Here is an 18,479-nt window from a genome sequence, read left to right on the forward strand (position 1 = left end):
TATCAGATTGTCGGCCAAAGCAACTAAGAGCCCTAGTAAGTAGGCGTTTTTGCCCATACAAAACTATTTCTTTAATAACTTCCACAATTTTTAACTGATCGCAATCAAATTTTCAGAAATCATAAACACCATTGTTATTATTGTATATATATTCGCTCGTATAGCTTTAATATTACTCTTTTTATTATTGATTTGCGGGGGCGGAGGTGGGCGTGGCAAAAATTTGAAACAAAACCTTGATCTGCGTGCAAACATAACAAATGCTGTCGAAAAAAAGATTATAGCTCTATCTCTTAAATTCTCTGAGATCTAGGTGTTCATACGGACATACAGACAGACACACAGACGGACATGGATAGATCGTCTCGGCTGTTGATGCTGATGAAGAATATATGTATATACTTTATAGGGTCGGAGATGCCTCCTTCTACCTGTCACATACATTTCATGCCGGCACAAAGTTATAATACCCAACCTTACTTACTACCTTATGGGTAGCGGGTATAATATTCGAGCATAATCGAGCTGAAGTGTTGTTTGTGTCAATCTTAAACAATTTAACAACAATCTGTCAAGAGACCTGACCATCTGGGGTCTTAATCGAATTAAAATATTCCGAAGGGATTTGAATAAATGGGGGACATCATAAATTGAGTGAATTTTCTGCACATTAACGAAAAAGTATGGTGTTTCGTCATTCCCCCCATATTTGGTTAAGGCTCCTCTGTTATTCGGGCCTTGATCACATACCACTTCTCTGATAGTTACCCTATGTTTTGTGCGACAATTATATTTTTGTTAATAAGTTCTTTTAATTATATGGCTGACAGTCCAGTGGATGTAGCTAAATAGCTTAAAACAAATTTCCAATTGGCATAAAGGCCTCGCACCATGAAAACGCAAATCTTCTTGCATAGTTCTCCTAATTTTTCATAGCCATGACATCTCAAACAATAATACGGCATTCTTACTGTTGTCATCCATTTTTGAAAATATTTCTTTCAATGCATTTGTGTAGGGGGCGACGTTGGATTAAATAATAACACTTTCACTTTTCCAATTATTATAAACTTGAAACTTTCGTGTGGTATTTATTTCACTTGGAAAAAAAGTACATGTGGTTTGTGCGTAGAAATTTGAACATATGATAAAGGCGGAGTAGGAAAAAGCACTAAAAGGTGCAGGGTGACCATCTTCAGAGGAAACCAAGAACAGTGTGTCTGTGCGTATGACACGGTCACACGCACAGTATACTAGCTTTGTCGCTACCGATAACTTTCGATCGCGACCACACTGTCAGCTGGCCTGAGTGGTCACACCTGCAGTCATCTGGCATCGACATCCTCCCCCCTTGCAATGAGTTGCAAAACGGTATCATTGTCCAAATGGACCGGACAGAATCCAACCCAAGGTGAAATTCTGGGCCATTGGCAAACCGTTGGTGCTCGGCAGGAGGCCAGGTAGGATGATGTGAGGATAAACATCAGTGCCGAGCACCAGGGACACCATCGATGGCTGGAACCAGCGTTCGTCGGCGAGCGTGATGCTGCGGAATTGCTCCAAGTTCTCGCCATCGACGGGTCGGAGGGGGGTGCGGCTGCAGAGTTGCGAGTCCACCTGCAGCAGCACCTTTCGACGGAATTTCGGATGTCCGTGAGCGGATGATCGCCGTGCAGACGCCTTCCGTACCAACGCGGGTGACGGATAGCCGGTAGGCTGTTGCCAAAGATGCGCTGATACGGCTGGTCGCCGCGCACGGGTCGATCAGCGCTCGCATCTCAAATGTCTTGCATCCGATGTCGATCAGGATGTTGGCCGTCGGAAGTATGCTCACAGCCTTGTCCTGCAGCAAGGATGCGAGCGACGTCGGAAAGGCCTCCTCGGACGTCGGCGAGGCCGGTCGATGGGGTGACGGCGAGCGGGAGCGTGACCGTGGCGAGCGTGGCCGTGGCGAGCGCGGCCTTGGCGAGCGCGGCCTTGGCGAGCGTGGCCTTGTTGGGGTTCGGGACCGGGTGGAGACCGGTTGGTCTTCGCCTCGTCGCTGACGGTTGGGGTGAGCGCTGCGTGCCTCCTTGAAGTGCAGCAGTGTGTGGTGATCCCCCCGACACACCCTGCACCTTCCCGCGCTGCGGCAGGATTGCCCGGAGTGTTGGTGGGCCAGACAGTTAGAGCAGTACTTGTTGGACGACGAATAAGAGTACAGGATAGGATGTTATTCGTCCTTCAGTCCTTCTGACGTGGAGGGGTCAGTCTTGCTGTCCATCGGGAGTAGAATAAGTTTGGCAACGGGTCTTCGGATGGTACCCCGCGCCGTGAGCACATCTACCACTCGGACCTTGGCGTCGGTGCCTGGACACGTCGTCAGCACCCGTCCTAGGCGCCACTCGTTAGAGGGGAGGTTGTCTTCCTTTATGACGACCATGTCACCGATCCGAAGGTTCCGGGTAGGGGATTGCCATTTCGTCCGTTTGTGCAGCTCCTTCAGGTACTCATCTTTCCAACGGAAACAAAATTGTTGGTGAAGAGCCTTCAGTCGCTGCCATCGATTGAGGATGGAGATGGCCGGTTGGTTAATTGGTGGTTCCAACACCGAAATAAGAGGGCCACCTATGAGGAAATGGCCAGGAGTGAGCGCTAGTAAATCCGACGGATCCTCGGACATAGGGGATATCGGCCTCGAATTCAGACAGGCTTCGATTTTGCGAGAAGAGTGGACAACTCTTCGAACGTATATTTCGAGGTGGATGTCGCCTTGTAAAAGAGTGCCTTAAAACTCTTTACGCCGGCTTCCCATAATCCACCCATATGCGGGGCGCCCGGCGGGTTGAAGTGCCAGGATAGGCTCTTGTGGGCGTGTTGTGCGATGATGCACTCCCTCGTCGCTTCCAAGAAGTCGTTGGAGATCACCTTGTCAGCTCCAACGAAGGTTTTCCCGTTGTCCGAGTACATTTGGTGTGGACACCCGCGCCGAGCGATGAAACGGGAGAATGCGGCCAGGAATTTCTCCGTCGTGAGATCCGATGGTGGATTTAACGAGGACCTTCAATTTTGGAATCCAGAATCTGGAACGGATCAGCCGCATGACGACTTGGTTACCCCCATGTAAGGATATACGATGGGTGAAACGAACCAGTAGTCGTGCAAAGGACGAGGAATACGAGAGGATGATTGGATGACTCTCATCGTAACGAAGCGAGTGGGACGCCCTCAGACGCCCACAGGCCCGTAGAATCCCCTTGCCGTCGAGGAAAGGGTTCAAGTTTCGGATTGAACTTGAGGAAGGAACCTGCTGCTTGGACTGCAGACATTGGTATTCCTGTTGGAAAGTTAGTCGTTGAGCCATGACGATTAGCCGCTCTTGGATCCGTGACAGCTCATCCGCTTGGACCACGGTAGAGCTTGGAACTGCCAATTTCCGACTCCTATCGATGAATCTGAGGACATAGGCGGACGTGCGCAACGCCTTGCCAAACTCAGAGAACTTATTTAGGAAGTCAGGAGTAGGAGGTAACTTAGCGACGTTGCACTTCACCCGTTGCTCCAGCAGAGTCTCCGGAATGGGACTTGGAGATGTTGGTCGTTGATCCGACGGGAGATGAAGCCACTCTGGTCCATGCCACCACAAAGGATTACACATCAATTCTTGTGGCAGGACACCTCGGCTTGCGAGATCTGCCGGATTGTGCTCGGATCGCACATGCGACCAGTTCTTGGCGTCGCTGGCTTGGACGATCTTGGCCACGCGATTGGCCACAAAGGTTGTCCATCTGCAGGGTGGCTTGTTCAACCAGGCGAGAACAATTGTTGAATCAGTCCAAAAGAAAGTCTGGAAACTTTCTGCTGGCAGATTCAGGAGGAGGGCTGCAGATAACTCAGCCAACAGGACTGCGCCACAAAGCTCCAGACGTGGCACTGAGAGAGACTTGACAGGAGCCACCTTTGTCTTCGCAGTAAGGAAATGTGTGGAAACCTTGTTCGCCGTCTCCACACGGACATAGATCGCTGCTCCGTACGCCCTTTCTGATGCATCACAGAATCCGTGGTACTGGAGCTTCACCCGCGTCTGGAATTGGACCCATCTTGGAATCCGGATCCTTCCCAGAGCAGGATAGCTCTGGAGGTACTCCTTCCATTGGAGTGAAAGATCCGTGGGTAGGTGCTCGTCCCATTCGAGCGTTCTCAGCCAGATCTCCTGCATGAAGATCTTGGCTTGGATAACGAAAGGGGCCAGCCACCCGGCTGGGTCGAAAAGCTTAGCGATTTGCGAGAGCACTTCCCTCTTCGTGTAGGAGTCCTGATGGGCAACTTCTGGTGGCATGAAGAAGAACTCGTCATCGTGAGCTTGCCACCTGATGCCCAGAGTTTTCGCCGTACTAGAGTCTTCGAGTTCGAGGAAATCTTCTCGAAGTAGATGGTCCTTTGGAATGTCCTTCAGCACGCTCTTATGGTTCGACGTCCACTTCCTCAGCGGGAAGCCAGCACTGTCCAGGGCTGCACACACTTCCGCAATGGTCCGGATGGCCTCTTCTCTTGTGTGTGTCCCTGCTAGGACGTCGTCCACGTACATGTTGTTGGAAATGACACGGCTTGCGAGAGGATACTCCAAGCGTATGTCATCAGCAAGTTGCTGAAGGACTCGTAGAGCCAGGAAAGGCGTACAGTTGACACCGAATGTCACCGTGTTCAACTCAAAGTCACGGATCACACCGTCCGACGTGCGGAACAGAATTCGTTGGAACGGTGTGTGCTTTGAGTCCATGAGGATTTGGCGATACATCTTCGTTATGTCCGCATTGAACACGTATCGATAGTATCGCCATCGGAGGATCTGCAATGTGAGATCCGATTGGAGAATGGGCCCTGAATGAAGGATATCATTCAGACTCTTGCCATTTGAGGATGGACAAGATGCGTTGAAGACGACCCGCACCTTCGTTGTGGTGCTATCTGGTTTGAACACGGCGTGGTGAGGCAGGTAGAAATTAGGAGTCGTGCCAATCGCCTGAGGCGATATGGGTGTCATATGACCCAAGTCCACGTACTCCTGGAGAACGGCATTGTACTGTTCCTTTAGAGAATCGTTTCTTGACAAACGATTCTCGTTCTTGAGGAATTGAGCCAGCGCTATAGATCTGGAATGACCCAGTTCAATGCCATCGGGCTTCCGGAATGGAAGAGTCACCCGATATCTGCCACATTTGCTACGAGAAGTAGTCTTAACGAAGTTTTCTTCGCAAACGAAGTCTGACTCCTTTATCAGCTTCGCTGGAATATCCTCCACCTCCCAAAATTTGGAAAGTAGGCTGTCGAGCTGTTCGTCTGCTTGGAGGGCGACTCTTGTCGAAAACGCAGAAACAGTTGTCGACATACTCTGGGAGACGGGGCCGGTAAGAATCCAGCCAAACACGGTTTCCTGCCCAAGGAGTGAGCCACAAATGTTTGGCCGGGAGCCGCTCAAGATGACCGACGGAAGGATATCCGCGCCAATTAGTATATCAATCTGAGCGCTCTTGTAGAAGTGTGGATCTGCCAGTTCTATCGCTGGTAGATCCTTTAGGAAAGTTTGCGGCATATCGAAGGAGGGCAGTTTGCCTGCCAACTGTGGGATTACGAATGCAGAAGTCTCGATATGGAGCCTCGGCTTCGTCGGAGAACCAATGCTGAAGTGACATAACTTCTGCGATTGGGCCGCAACTGCGTGATTTAGCCCGGATACCTGGGCTCGCACGGACTGGAAAGGCAACTTAATGCGTTGGAACAAACGCTCAGAAATGAAGGTCGCTTCGGACCGGGAATCAATTAGCGCACGTGCGGTATATGTAGTGCCCAAGTGGCAAACATTGATGACCGCCGTGCCGAGAAGGACATTCTGAGCATTCTGTATATTGGAAGATGAAGAGGCACCATTGTGGGCACTGTCACCCCGCTGGAGAAGAGCGTTGTGCCGCCCTTTGCATGTAAAGCAATTGTGCGCACTCGTAGACTCTCGGAGTTGGTGACCTCTTGCGAAACAGTTTAAACAGAGACTTTTCTGTTTGATGTATGTCATTCTCTCGTTGACCGACATTTGCAAAAAACGCGGACACACCCGGACAGGGTGATTCTCCTTTGAGCACAAGTCACACGATTTGCCTTTCTGAGTGACTCGGGCCTCAAAGGAGTTGACTCGCTTCGAATTCTGCGGACGGGATGGTCCTGCAGTCGCGATCTGTGAGTTGGCAGTCTGTTTCACGTCCTCAATCGCTTCGAGCGTACGGTAGCGCTCATTGAGGAACGTGCTCATATCCTGCCATGCGGGAATTTTCGCTTTGTCCACCAACGATTGCTCCCACAACGAGAGTGTGAGCTTGGGGAGTTTGGACGAGCAGAGGAAAACGAGGATGCAATCTGCGAACGGGCTACAGACGGAAATGTCTGAATGTTCTAGAGCGGTCAAGCAACGCTGAATCGTGCTCTGCAGCTCCTTGATAGCTGCTCTCGACTCTTGGGTAACCGTGGACAGGTTAAACAGGATCTTCAACTGGCTTGTTATTAACAAGCGCTTGTTCTCAAAACGTTCGCAGAGAGCACCCCAAGCCGACGCGAAACCATCGTTCGTCTACTATTTCATTGGCCTCATCTGCGGTCTTCGAATTCAGATGGAAAAGTTTCTCGACCGGAGTCATCCTTGGATTGTTGACATAGATGGCCGTGAAAAGGTCACGGAAAGTCGGCCACCGCAAGTAATCCCCACGGAACACTTCGGTGTCGACTGGAGGGAGCCGGCAGCCACTGGAGTATACAGGAGGAACGGACCCGGACCTGGACCCGGAAACCTGGGTAATTTGCCCCTTAACACGGGCGAGACACCGCTCCACTGCATAGCAGTGATCGTATTTTGCCTCCATCGCCTGTGTGCCTTCACTGTCGCCGTCTTGATGCAGTGCATCAGCGCATGTGGAATAAGCGGCTTCGACATTGTCCCAGAGGACTTGCAGCCGGTCACGACGGATTTCGTACGTGTGTACATTGTCATCTTCGGCTGCAGGCCCTCTGACCCGACTCTCGAAGTGCACCAGTCTGTCAGAGACGGCGACGAAGTTGCTGAGAGCCATTGCACGGGTTTTGCTAAATTTAGCTTGGACGGAACGGGTAGTTGCCTGACTACGTAGAGCAGTCGAAGATGTACGCAACAGCGGAGTCTTTGCAGAAGCAGACGGCGACGGACGATCGACCTTTACTCGGAGTTGAGCGGCAGGTGTGGCGGATTTGGACCCCGAAGGAGCGGGCGAAGCGGACGACAGGCGACGAGATGTGGTCGGAAGCTTTAACGAGTGTTTTGAGTCCTTTTCGCTCTTTTGGCTCTTGGACATACTCTGCTTCGGCAGTCACTTTAGAGTCTTTTCTCAACAAAGACTCACGGTAAAGCGGACAGCCGAAAGCAAGCACAAATGGAAAAGAACTTCGGCTGCAACAGGATAGTGAGCAAAGCCGACACAAGAAAACAGACGAGGAACAAAATGCTGTTGGAAAAAACAAAAATGTTTAAGTAAAACACAAACAGCAGCGTGAATCTTTATTTCTCGGTGTGATTGCTGCTGTTTATATACGTATACGGAAATGGATAATATATGTGTACGTGTAATAATGGATTGGTATATAAAATATATATAGAATGTGCATATACGGAATGTATATGTAACGTGTACGGAAGTGCACGTGTATGTATTTGATAATATATATATATTATATGCAACAATGGACTTGAATATACTGTATAGTATCAATATATGAGGAACGTATACGTAGTGTGTATGTATGTGAAACAGTATACGTATCTGTATGTGTATGCATATACTATATATATATATATTATGAGTAATACTGGACTTGAGTATATACGTATATATGGACCATATACGGAGTGTATATGTGTGTAAGTGTCGTGTATGGAAATGTACGTGTATGTATGTGTGTTGTGTGTGGATGTATATATGTCGTATGTATTTGTGTGTATATATATATATATGTATATGTATCCACTATATATATATATATATATATATATATATATATATATATATATATATATATATATATGGAGTGTAGTGGATCTACGCGCGTTTGCTATGAGAGGAGCAACTCTCTTGTTATTTTGAATATAACCAATAGAAGAGAGATTGCATACACAGGAATGTGTTAAAAAAACAGACAAACGCGATACGACAGAAAAAGAAATAGCAAAGTACACACAACCGCGGCCAAAAAAACGGAAAATATTAGCGAACTCTTTTCGACTGTATAGATACTTACACATACATATACATATAAGGATATATATGTATGTATATATACTGTGCCAAGTATACACAAAGTAGAAAAGATGGCTGAGAAAATGCCGATCGAACGCTTATGTACTTATATATATGCTGTGTCACATATATATAAGTTACAAGGAAAAAAATATGTCGCGAACACGACACTTGCACAAATGTATGAGGGAAAAAAAAGTGTATTACTTATCTTGTCAACCAATTGCTTGCTGGGGTCGAGCGATATCCAATCCGGCTCGAAGGACCGAAATGTGTAGGGGGGCGACGTTGGATTAAATAATAACACTTTCACTTTTTCAATTATTATAAACTTGAAACTTTCGTGTGGTATTTATTTCACTTGGAAAAAAAGTACATGTGGTTTGTGCGTAGAAATTTGAACATATGATAAAGGCGGAGTAGGAAAAAGCACTAAAAGGTGCAGGGTGACCATCTTCAGAGAAAACCAAGAACAGTGTGTCTGTGCGTATGACACGGTCACACGCACAGTATACTAGCTTTGTCGCTATCGATAACTTTCGATCGCGACCACACTGTCAGCTGGCCTGAGTGGTCACACCTGCAGTCATCTGGCATCAACAGCATTTATTAAGTGGTCATTCAGACCCGGAGTCATATTTTTGATTGGTGCCCATTTCGATGGGATATTCAATTTAAGATCATCACTCATAAATGAATACGCCTTAGCTGAATAAAAATTAATGCTTTGAGCTATTAGTCTTTCTTTATCTTCCCACTTTGTTTTTATTGCCCTTTATTAACATCTTGCAAAATGTGTTTTAATTCTCTGATAGTCCTTTCTTGTCGAGAATTCCAAATAGATTGCTGTCACTTTTTTTATATTTTAAATATTTCAGTTTTCTTACTTTTCATTTCTTAATTTCATTTCTAGCAGCCTTATTTTCTTCGTATACATATTATTCTTTCTTTTCTTTTTATTGAGTTCTTCAATGGTTAAACAGTATTTGTTCCTATAATGCATTTCGATTTGCTCTTTTCTTAGACAATTGTCGCAAAAGTTATTATCATTATTATTTATTTATTTTTATTTTACGAAATTAACAATAATACAAAATAATATTAAAGCTAGTTATCGCGGCGAGCACTAACAACAAGGCCTTCAGGTCTGTTTTTTTTCTTTACAATTTAAATTTGGGAGTAGTTGCATTCTTTGAAAAATTTATAGATCTTATTAATATTGGGAATAGATATTTCGAAATGGGATGATGGAAGAGAATTTGGGAAATGGCGTTTCCTAATACTTGCTAATCTTGGGCAGGTGTCTAACAAGTGGGTGGTAGACAGGACTTGTCCGCAAAGTTGGCAGTTAGGCCGGTCTTCACCCGAGAGGAGGTGGCTGTGTGTGGCTTTGCAGTGTCCAATACGGAGACGAACGAAGAGGGTAGATTTGGGCCGGCTGCAGTTTGAAGGGTACCGAACCATCTCCAATTGGGATTTACTTTTTTGTATCCATGATGGAAGGATGCCCAGTCATCGATCCTGATGTGATTTAGATAGTTGGAAAGGGCTCTCCTTATGTCCTTCCGGTTCGATGGGATAACTGTTATGGTTGGAGATATTGCTGTTAACTTAGCTGCAGCGTCCGCGAGTTGATTTTATACCCTTGTGGCTGGGCACCCAGCTTCGTAGGCCTTTGTATTAATGCATCTCTGATGTTGCAGATCGTTGGATATCTGTTTTCAATTTTTCGAACTGCTTCTAGCGATGATAGGCTGTCGCTGCATATCACGAATCTGCCGCGTCTCCCTTGGGTGTAGGTTATAGCTGAATGTATGGCTACTGCCTCTGCCTCTTCTACTAAACGCAGAGTCGGCAAGGCCCCAGTTAACATGCCCCTCTCTCCAGCCACATGGAATAACGTAGATCCGGCAACTCCAAGCCTACTCCATGCAACTCTGACGATAATACACTCATATATGTACATAGATTTTGACATACACAGATACATACACACGTGTCGTACTTTTTGTAATAAATTGTCACTGACAAAATAGTCGGTCTTATTCTGTTCTCCACACAACACAGTCGTTTTATTCGTAAGTATTTCTAACATCTTCCAGAATTTTCTTGAAAGACTCCCTCGGTCACTGGACCGTAACTCCCCTGCTTTTTATTTTTTACTTCCTTAATACTTCGACTCAAAATGTGTGTTGACTCCCTCGTCCAATTTACATTTTTAAACTTATTTGCGACGGAGAGTTTCATTTTTCGGGAAGCGGAACAAACGGACAGGAAAGTACTCTGAGCTATCCCTATAGCTTCGCTGACATGAATCAATGTTGCAAGTCAACCCACTTTTCCTGACATTTTTTTTTTATTAAATTAACCGTTTTAATATTTTCTAAATTAAAAAAAATGCAAGCAATTTATCTCTCTCAAAATCGACGCAAGTCTTACCACACGCCTTCAAATTAGAAAGAGCAAGAAAAGCGCTGTTGAATAATGCAAAGGAAAATAGACAAAAAAAACAACAAAAAGTTGGCGCGTGCCAATCACTTTGCTTTCCATATACATATCTGTATGTACATACATATTTGCATAAACACATATGTATGCATGTCACACAAGCTTATGGTAAATTATTAAGAAGATGAAAAGCGCGGTCAAAATGACGAAAAAGAAAATTTGTCAAATCAAAACAAAACAGATCAAACTGTCAACAAAAAAAAATAATAATTGGCGCGTGCCATTCACTGGTAGTTGCAACAACAACTCTTGTAATGTGTATACAAATGCACACGGGCAAGCTACACACGCATACAACCCACCCAAATTCTAGACAGTTTGGCATTTAGAATTAGATAATATTCCTGAAATAAATAATAATTGTTTTTCATCGGCTAATAATTAAAAAAAAGTATAATTTTAGTATAATTTCTACACCCGCCAACACATTACGAATAGAACCAACGCACTTTGATTTTCGTTGGCGGTAAATTGCCAATATATGTATGTATAGGTACGAAGAGTCGAAGGCACGAACAGGCAAAAACAAAATTGACGTGCGCTATCTGCTTGTCAGCGAGGCAACTGCACGTAGAAAAACTTCATATACATACACATACTAATATAGGCGATTATGTAGATACATACACGCATACGCTCGTTTATCGTTCCGCATTTGATTTGCGACTGAACTGAGTGTGTGCGTAGTACGTACGCTACGCAGTTCTACCAACTTTTAACCAACAAAAAAAGCTGTTTTTGACGGAAAGAATGGAGAAAAAAGATTACAAATTTTAAAAATTTTTAAAAATAACTGAAAACAAATGTATGTATCATCTGCAGATATTTTACAGACACTTCATATTCGACGCAGCATTTTCCCATCATTCGCAATCCGTTTCTCTATATTAAAATACAAATTAAAAGAGTATATCTTTTACTTGAAATTAACACTTTACCCTATGATTAGAATGCATTCCTTAATTTAGATTTAATTAGGTTAACCTGGCTATTTCTGCGTATGACCAGAGCAAACACAATATTTGGATGGCCACAGTTGGTAACTTAAATAAGTCGCTGCGCGAATAAATCGCGGAGGCAGCAGCGCGAATAATCGCGGGGCGAATAAATCGCGGCGTGAAAAAATCGCAGCGGCAGCGACACGAATAAATCGTGCGCGAAAAAATCGCGAGGCGAAAAAATCGCAGCGGCAGCGACGCGAATAAATCGCGCGCGAAAAAATCGCTGAGCGAATAAATCACGCGGGAATAAATCGTGCGCGAAAAGATCGCGGGGTGAATAAATCGCGCGGCGAATAATCGCGCGGCGAATAATCGCGCGGCGAATAAATCGCGCTCGGACCGACTGAGGTCGGAATAATAATGTTTTTAAAGATAGGTTTTTTTTGTATGAATTTACGCATCTATGTATTGTATGGATAGTGGTAATATTCTCCGCTGAGGGTTTTCGACGCTCAAATTGAACATCAGAGACAGCGGCATTAACAGAAATTTGTTCAAATTAACAGCGAGCTATTACCACTTTACCACTTTACACGTTTTGATTTCGCCTCTTGTTGTCTATTATAGCGTATTTCCACTGCCACTCAGTTCTTTTACGTTCAAACCGACTTTTATTTCTTATGGGTTTTCACATGGGGGAACGTACCATTCGACCTGAACGGAAAAGAACCAAAGTTTTTTGGTGCAGTGGAAATAGGCTATTATTAGAGTTGGCTCTTTTGAGCCAAAACTGGCTCTTTGTTTTTCTTGTTCTCTCTTTGGCCCATTTTTATTGAATTTGGCTCTTTTTTGCTAATAGCGATACAAAATATTTTAAATTAAAAAAAAAAACGAATTCATTTTTTTATTATTGCATTTTTTTTTGCAATTCTAAAAGTACATAATGTCTGAAATCAAAAAGAGCCAGATCGAAACTAAATTTTTCCGCTGGTATGGTGGCTCTAAACAAGTGTATTGGTATGGTAACTTTCACATGTGCTTTTAAATTTGGCGGTGATTGTTGTGTCTCAAAATGTGCGAAAATAAATTGTGCGAAATGGACAATTAGGTAAAGAAATCATATAGATTTGTGTATCTCAAATGCAATATAGCTAATTTATTCACCTACATGCAGGTTTGTTTTAACTTCAAGAAATTTAAATAAAAATGCGCCCACGCTGGCTGGAAAAATTTTCCTGGCTGAAGAACGACGACGGGCGTACGACTTGTATTCCCTGTGGTTTAGTTTTACGCAATCACCTGACCCACATCCAAAGACATTCGACTCAAGCTTCACATATACGTTGCGTAAAAAAAAAAAAATGAAAACCAACTGAAAATCGACACATTTACAAAGGAACGTAGTGACAATAATTATAAGCAGGTGCGCGATGCCGAGTTGTTATGTTTTTGGTAATGCATAACCTTCTTTTTTTGCTGATGGACTACTTGCCGGATTTGCTGCGGGTCTGTTGCCCCGATTCAAAAATTGCGAAGGGCGTAAAGTGTGGTCGGACCAAGGCAACTGACATCTCGAAGGAACTTGCTAAAAAGGCAAAGCAGCGGATAGTGAGTGCGCTATGAGAAACCAAATCTTCTTTAATTGCAAATAACAGCACACGCATTTAAAAATGGAAAATTATCTTAAATTGCAAGATTTTGATGAGGATTTTGACGAATTGGAGGGAAAATTAACGGAGTATAGGAAATCGCCATCGGTTTGGGCCTATGTAAGTAGAATTGCTGGCAGCAATGTAATATTTACTTACATTTACATTTAATTTTTAGCAACGGCATGGGTGTTTTTGGGAGCGCGATGTTCCTGGAAGCAACGAATCTTTTTTTGTAGAACATTTTGGAATGAATAGGGAGGAGTTTGGCATCCTTGTGGAACGCCTTTGTGGATTAGCCCAAAAAGACACCGCATTTGGAAAGGCCATTCCTCTCGATAAGCGGGTTGCAATCACAATATATACCTTAGGATCTTCTGCGAATTATCGGACAGTGGGCACGTTCTTTGGTGTGTCGAAAGCAATGGTCTGCAAATTATTGCTAGAATTTTTCCATGAGACCTGTAGAGTTCTGTCATCCGACTACCTCCCGCAGAACTTCCTCACGCAAACAAAACTGGAGGAATGTGTTAAAGGCTTTGAAGGCTTCCCACAATGCGCGATTGGTGAGTAATAGTATACAGTTGAATTATAGTTTTCATGGAATTTTATTAATGAAATCATTTTTTAGATGGCTGTCACATTAATATTCATCTATGTGCAACTGATACAGCTGACTATTTTAATTACAAAGGCTGGTACTCAACTATGTATATTGTTAGCAATGGTTGATGAAATATGAAATTATTGAGTGATACTAATTTTTGCATTTGTATATTGATGTTAAATGTAATTTTAGATACAGATTTCTTTATATAAACGTCGGAGGCCCAGGACGCTGCCATGACTCACAAATTTTTGAGCGAAGTCAGCTACGACAATTATTAGATGAGTCGACACTTTTGAAGAATAACTCGCGCATTATTTCGGGAGTTAATGTGCCTGTTGTGGTGATTGGCGATTCGGCTTTCAAATTTTCGAGTCAAGTAATGAAGCCATATGCTTTTTTAACTACTGAGAATGAAACTATGAAGGCGTTCAATTACACTTTAGCCAAATCAGAAAAGCTTTCGGCCATTTGAAAGCTCGATCTCGACGAATTGGAAAAGGACTCGATAATCGTTATAGTAGTTGTATTTTACAAAATTTCACGAAACGTAAAAACATTGATATTCAGGGAATTTTGGAGCCAAGCCCCGATGAACCACAACAGCTCGAGAAATGATACGAAGACGCATAAGAAAAAAGTGATTTCGATAGCGACGCTGAACCAATTCGAACAGAAATTTCATCCTACATTGTAAACAATAAATAATTAAGATATTTCGAATTTGTGTTTAACGCATTTATTTCAAATTTTTATTATTTTTCAGAATAGTATTTACAAAATCATAATATTTAACAAAATAATATTAACAAAATTATAATATCAGCAATATAAGAGTATTTAACAAAATATTTACAAAATCATAATATCAACAATATAAAAGTATTTAACAAAATATTTATAAAATCATAATATATTCAACCATTGCACTATGTTGAATTTGACCCGTTTTCGTGGCCAAAACTCATATTTCGCAAGTATTCAAATTTCTGTTTTTTCAATGTTACCATGTTGAGAAATGATCAAATCGCGATATTGTATACCTAAAATGTTAATTAAACAGTTTAGTGTTAAAATAACAGCTGTTAAAGTCAGCTGTTGCAAGCGGAAACCACGTGCTGTGTTAAATGTTAAATTTGCGGTGCAATTTAAAATTGGCATATCTCCCACAAAAAATTTTTAAATTACAAAATTCAAAATATTTAAAAGATAAAGCCAAATCTCTGCAAATTTATGGGTGAATTGGCAAAAATGCTGTAGGAAATTGGATACGTTTAGAAACAGATATTCGAATTGGATGGAATGCTCCATGAGCCTTACTTTAACTAGAGAAGAAGCCAAAGGAGAGGAAACAAAAAGACAAAAAGTGGGACGTCCAAAAATGGCATTCAATATAAAAGGTAAAAAAGCTCAAAGAAGGCAAGCAGCCAACCTCTCCGCAAGCCCGTGGTAAAACCTTTGCGATCTTCCGCTGAAGAGGCGTTGGCTTTGAATCTGGATTGGATTCAGGTTTCACAACTGACCAATATTGCGCAATTCGAGAGGAAGCGAAATGCAGGAAAGCCAATATATATCCCAATTATCATCATGTAAGTAAAAAGAAAAAAGGACTGCCGATCAGACAATACAATATTATTGTAACGGGCACCTTAACAAAAGGTTCTTTGCAAGACTTATTAAGTCACACAATAAGTCGAATACTGGATTATCAAAAAGAGGCTATTGCAGCGACACTGAATATGCACCAGTCTCTCTTTTTATCTGCCGAATTGATATTGAGTTATGGCTGGGTATAAAATGGATGTGAAGAAACGGCGAATATCAAGCCAAGACGATAACAAGATTGTGAAGCTTTCACATAAATAACTGGCGTCGATACAAAACTTATTTTTAACATGAGGAATATACTTATTTAATTATCCTATAAAAGGCGGATCCAAAAAACACAAGAGACTTGCTTTGTCAGTATAAGTCATCCAGCTGTTGAATTGTGAGGTTGAATCTGCAGATGAGTCTGCAAATGATATCGACGCAAGGGAAGACGACAATGCATATTTTTTTTATAACAATAATGAAATTGATGAAAATTATGAAATTATACAAAAAAAAAAATTTTTTTTTCTTGAATAACTTCTATATTTATTATACGATTTGGACCAAATTTGCAGGACATTTGAAATAGGACATTCATCCTTTGTTCCCAAATTGGGATCTCTAACTTGAAAATTGCCTTAGATATTCGTTTTTTTTTTCGATTTCTGTGGTCGGAAGGGAGCGTTGACACGCCCACTTTTCTAAAATACCTTTCTATAGTAATAACCTTCATTATATACAAGAAACCTGCATTCAAAAATCTTGTTAATTTCAAAAATTTTAATTCTGACCACAAAAACGGGTCAAATTCACCATAGTGCTTTATAGCTTTTGCTTAACAAAAAATATACCAAACGGTATATTTATTATATCGATAAAGTACCACATTCAAAATATACCATAGACGGCACAATATACCAGATTGTCGGCCAAAGCAACTAAGACCCCTAGTAAGTAGGCGTTTTTGCCCACACAAAAGTATTTCTTTAATAACTTCCACAATTTTTATCTGACCGCAACCACATTTTCAGGAATCATTAATACTATTGTTGTTATTGTATATACCAAAAACTCTAGCTTTAAAATTACGCTTGTTATTCAATTTTTGTTGATTTGAGGAGCGGAAGTGGGCGTGGCAAAAATTTGAAACAAACTTGATGTGCGTGCAAATACAATTATAGCTCTATCTCTTATACTCTCTGAAATTCAGTGATTCGAACGGACAGACGGACATGGCTAGATCGTCTCGGCTGTTGACGCTGATCAAGAATATATATACTTTATAGGGTCGGAGATGCCTCCTTCTACCTGTAACATACATTTCCTGCCCGCACAAAGTTATAATACCCTTCTACCCTTTGGGTAGCGTGTATACATATATATTAATTTATTGCCTACGTTTGTTGCTACGTTTGTGAATGTTACGAATATATTTACACTAAGATTAATCAAGTGAACCTTTTTACTGTTTATTGCTGTGTACCTAAGGGCTGTTGTGAGTTTCCCGAATTATTCTGGCATTTCTCTGTATTACCACGGCCTCTAGAGATTCTTCAATATTGGCCTCTATTATTATTGTTGCATTATTTTTATAATTATTATTTTATCTATTACCATTGTTTTGGTAATTTCAAGGTTATACACTCGATTGGGTCAATTTCTTTGTTGCTGCGCAACATATAGGACTGTATTTTGATGTCCTACTGCGTCTGTAATACTAATAATGGACATAACGTGCTGAAATTTATAACAAAAATATACATAATTTGCCTAAGCATATAGCAACACAAATCGGACATATCGAACGTCTATATCCTATAGCTGCCATAGGAACAATCGATACATAATTATAAAAACATATTTGTTTAATCTAATTTATTAAGATTTTGTTATTTATATAGATAAAAGTAATATATTAAGAAATAATGGAAGATATTTTTCGTAGTTATACATATTCTTAAAAAACAAAAATAAAAATCAACAAATAAAATATTAATAAAACAAAAATTATAAAGCATCATCAAGTAATTCATAGACAGATGTAAGCAAACTCGACCTATCTTTTTTTAGGAAGTTTTCTCTGTTCTGTTGAAAATGGATCTGAACGCAATAATAAATAGTTCATGACACCTGTGTTTGTTAAAGTACGAGATATTTTCCGACTGTGTTGAAGTCTACATTTATTTATTTCCTTGTTATTGGACTCTGCAGCTTCCTCTGAAAGCTCTCCTATCGACTCTAATAAGTGCAATAATGTTGCACATCTGTGAATCAAAAATGCATCGATTCTTGTTATTTCGGATAATCTGCATAACAAAAGAATTCCCGTGCGATATTTCCGTCGTTTGAAGATCCTCTCCTCCATCTCTAGGTTTGTCCACTAGTATTCCAATTTTTTCGCAAAATTCCTCCTGAATGTGTTTTTTCCTGTTCAATACTTGAATCTTCTTTTCTTCATCGCGTACTTGCCACATTTTGACCTCTAGATTATATGAAATATGTAAAAAGTATATATAAGTAAAAAGTAAAAAGTATATATAAGTATATATATATTGCCGAGGATGATTCGCTGATTGCGTTGCACACATTTCCATCAACCATTATAAGATGAAAGCTATGCGTAATAAGATCTTTTTTATTAGAGATGCTTGATTCCTTTGGCTTTAATTGTTTAATTTTTGCGTCAAAATATTGTGCTTCGTCTTTCGACACTTTCGCGGTCTCTTTCTTAAATTGAAATCTTATTGGTCGACAGTAACGAGTCGATGATGGCCGGGGGTTTTCCAAATTATTGTGTTATCTATTTGAGTAACCAGTTAGAGAAGTACCTCTCTCGTCCAAATCACCGTTTGAAAACTTTTGCTTATACTCGCTATGCCCTGTACTTCCA

General features: G+C 41.7%; 2 protein-coding genes across 2 annotated transcripts; one reads left to right on the forward strand and one right to left on the reverse strand.

Annotated features, from left to right (window-relative positions):
* Positions 1–2,682: 2,682 nt before the first annotated feature.
* On the reverse strand, positions 2,683–7,094 carry LOC127566245 (uncharacterized). The gene is made up of 3 exons (XM_052008265.1): positions 6,589–7,094; positions 3,159–6,524; positions 2,683–3,040 (listed from the first exon to the last, which is right to left on the reverse strand). Exons 1-3 carry the CDS (start codon positions 7,092–7,094, stop codon positions 2,683–2,685), a joined length of 4,230 nt encoding a protein of 1,409 aa, XP_051864225.1.
* A 6,316-nt stretch (positions 7,095–13,410) lies between these two features.
* On the forward strand, positions 13,411–14,121 carry LOC127566246 (uncharacterized). Its single transcript, XM_052008266.1, has 3 exons — positions 13,411–13,509; positions 13,568–13,955; positions 14,021–14,121. Exons 1-3 carry the CDS (start codon positions 13,411–13,413, stop codon positions 14,119–14,121), a joined length of 588 nt encoding a protein of 195 aa, XP_051864226.1.
* Positions 14,122–18,479: the final 4,358 nt, after the last annotated feature.

This window comes from Drosophila albomicans, unplaced genomic scaffold, assembly GCF_009650485.2.
Source record: "Drosophila albomicans strain 15112-1751.03 unplaced genomic scaffold, ASM965048v2 utg000054l_pilon, whole genome shotgun sequence".
Taxonomy (NCBI): Eukaryota; Metazoa; Arthropoda; class Insecta; order Diptera; family Drosophilidae; genus Drosophila; species Drosophila albomicans.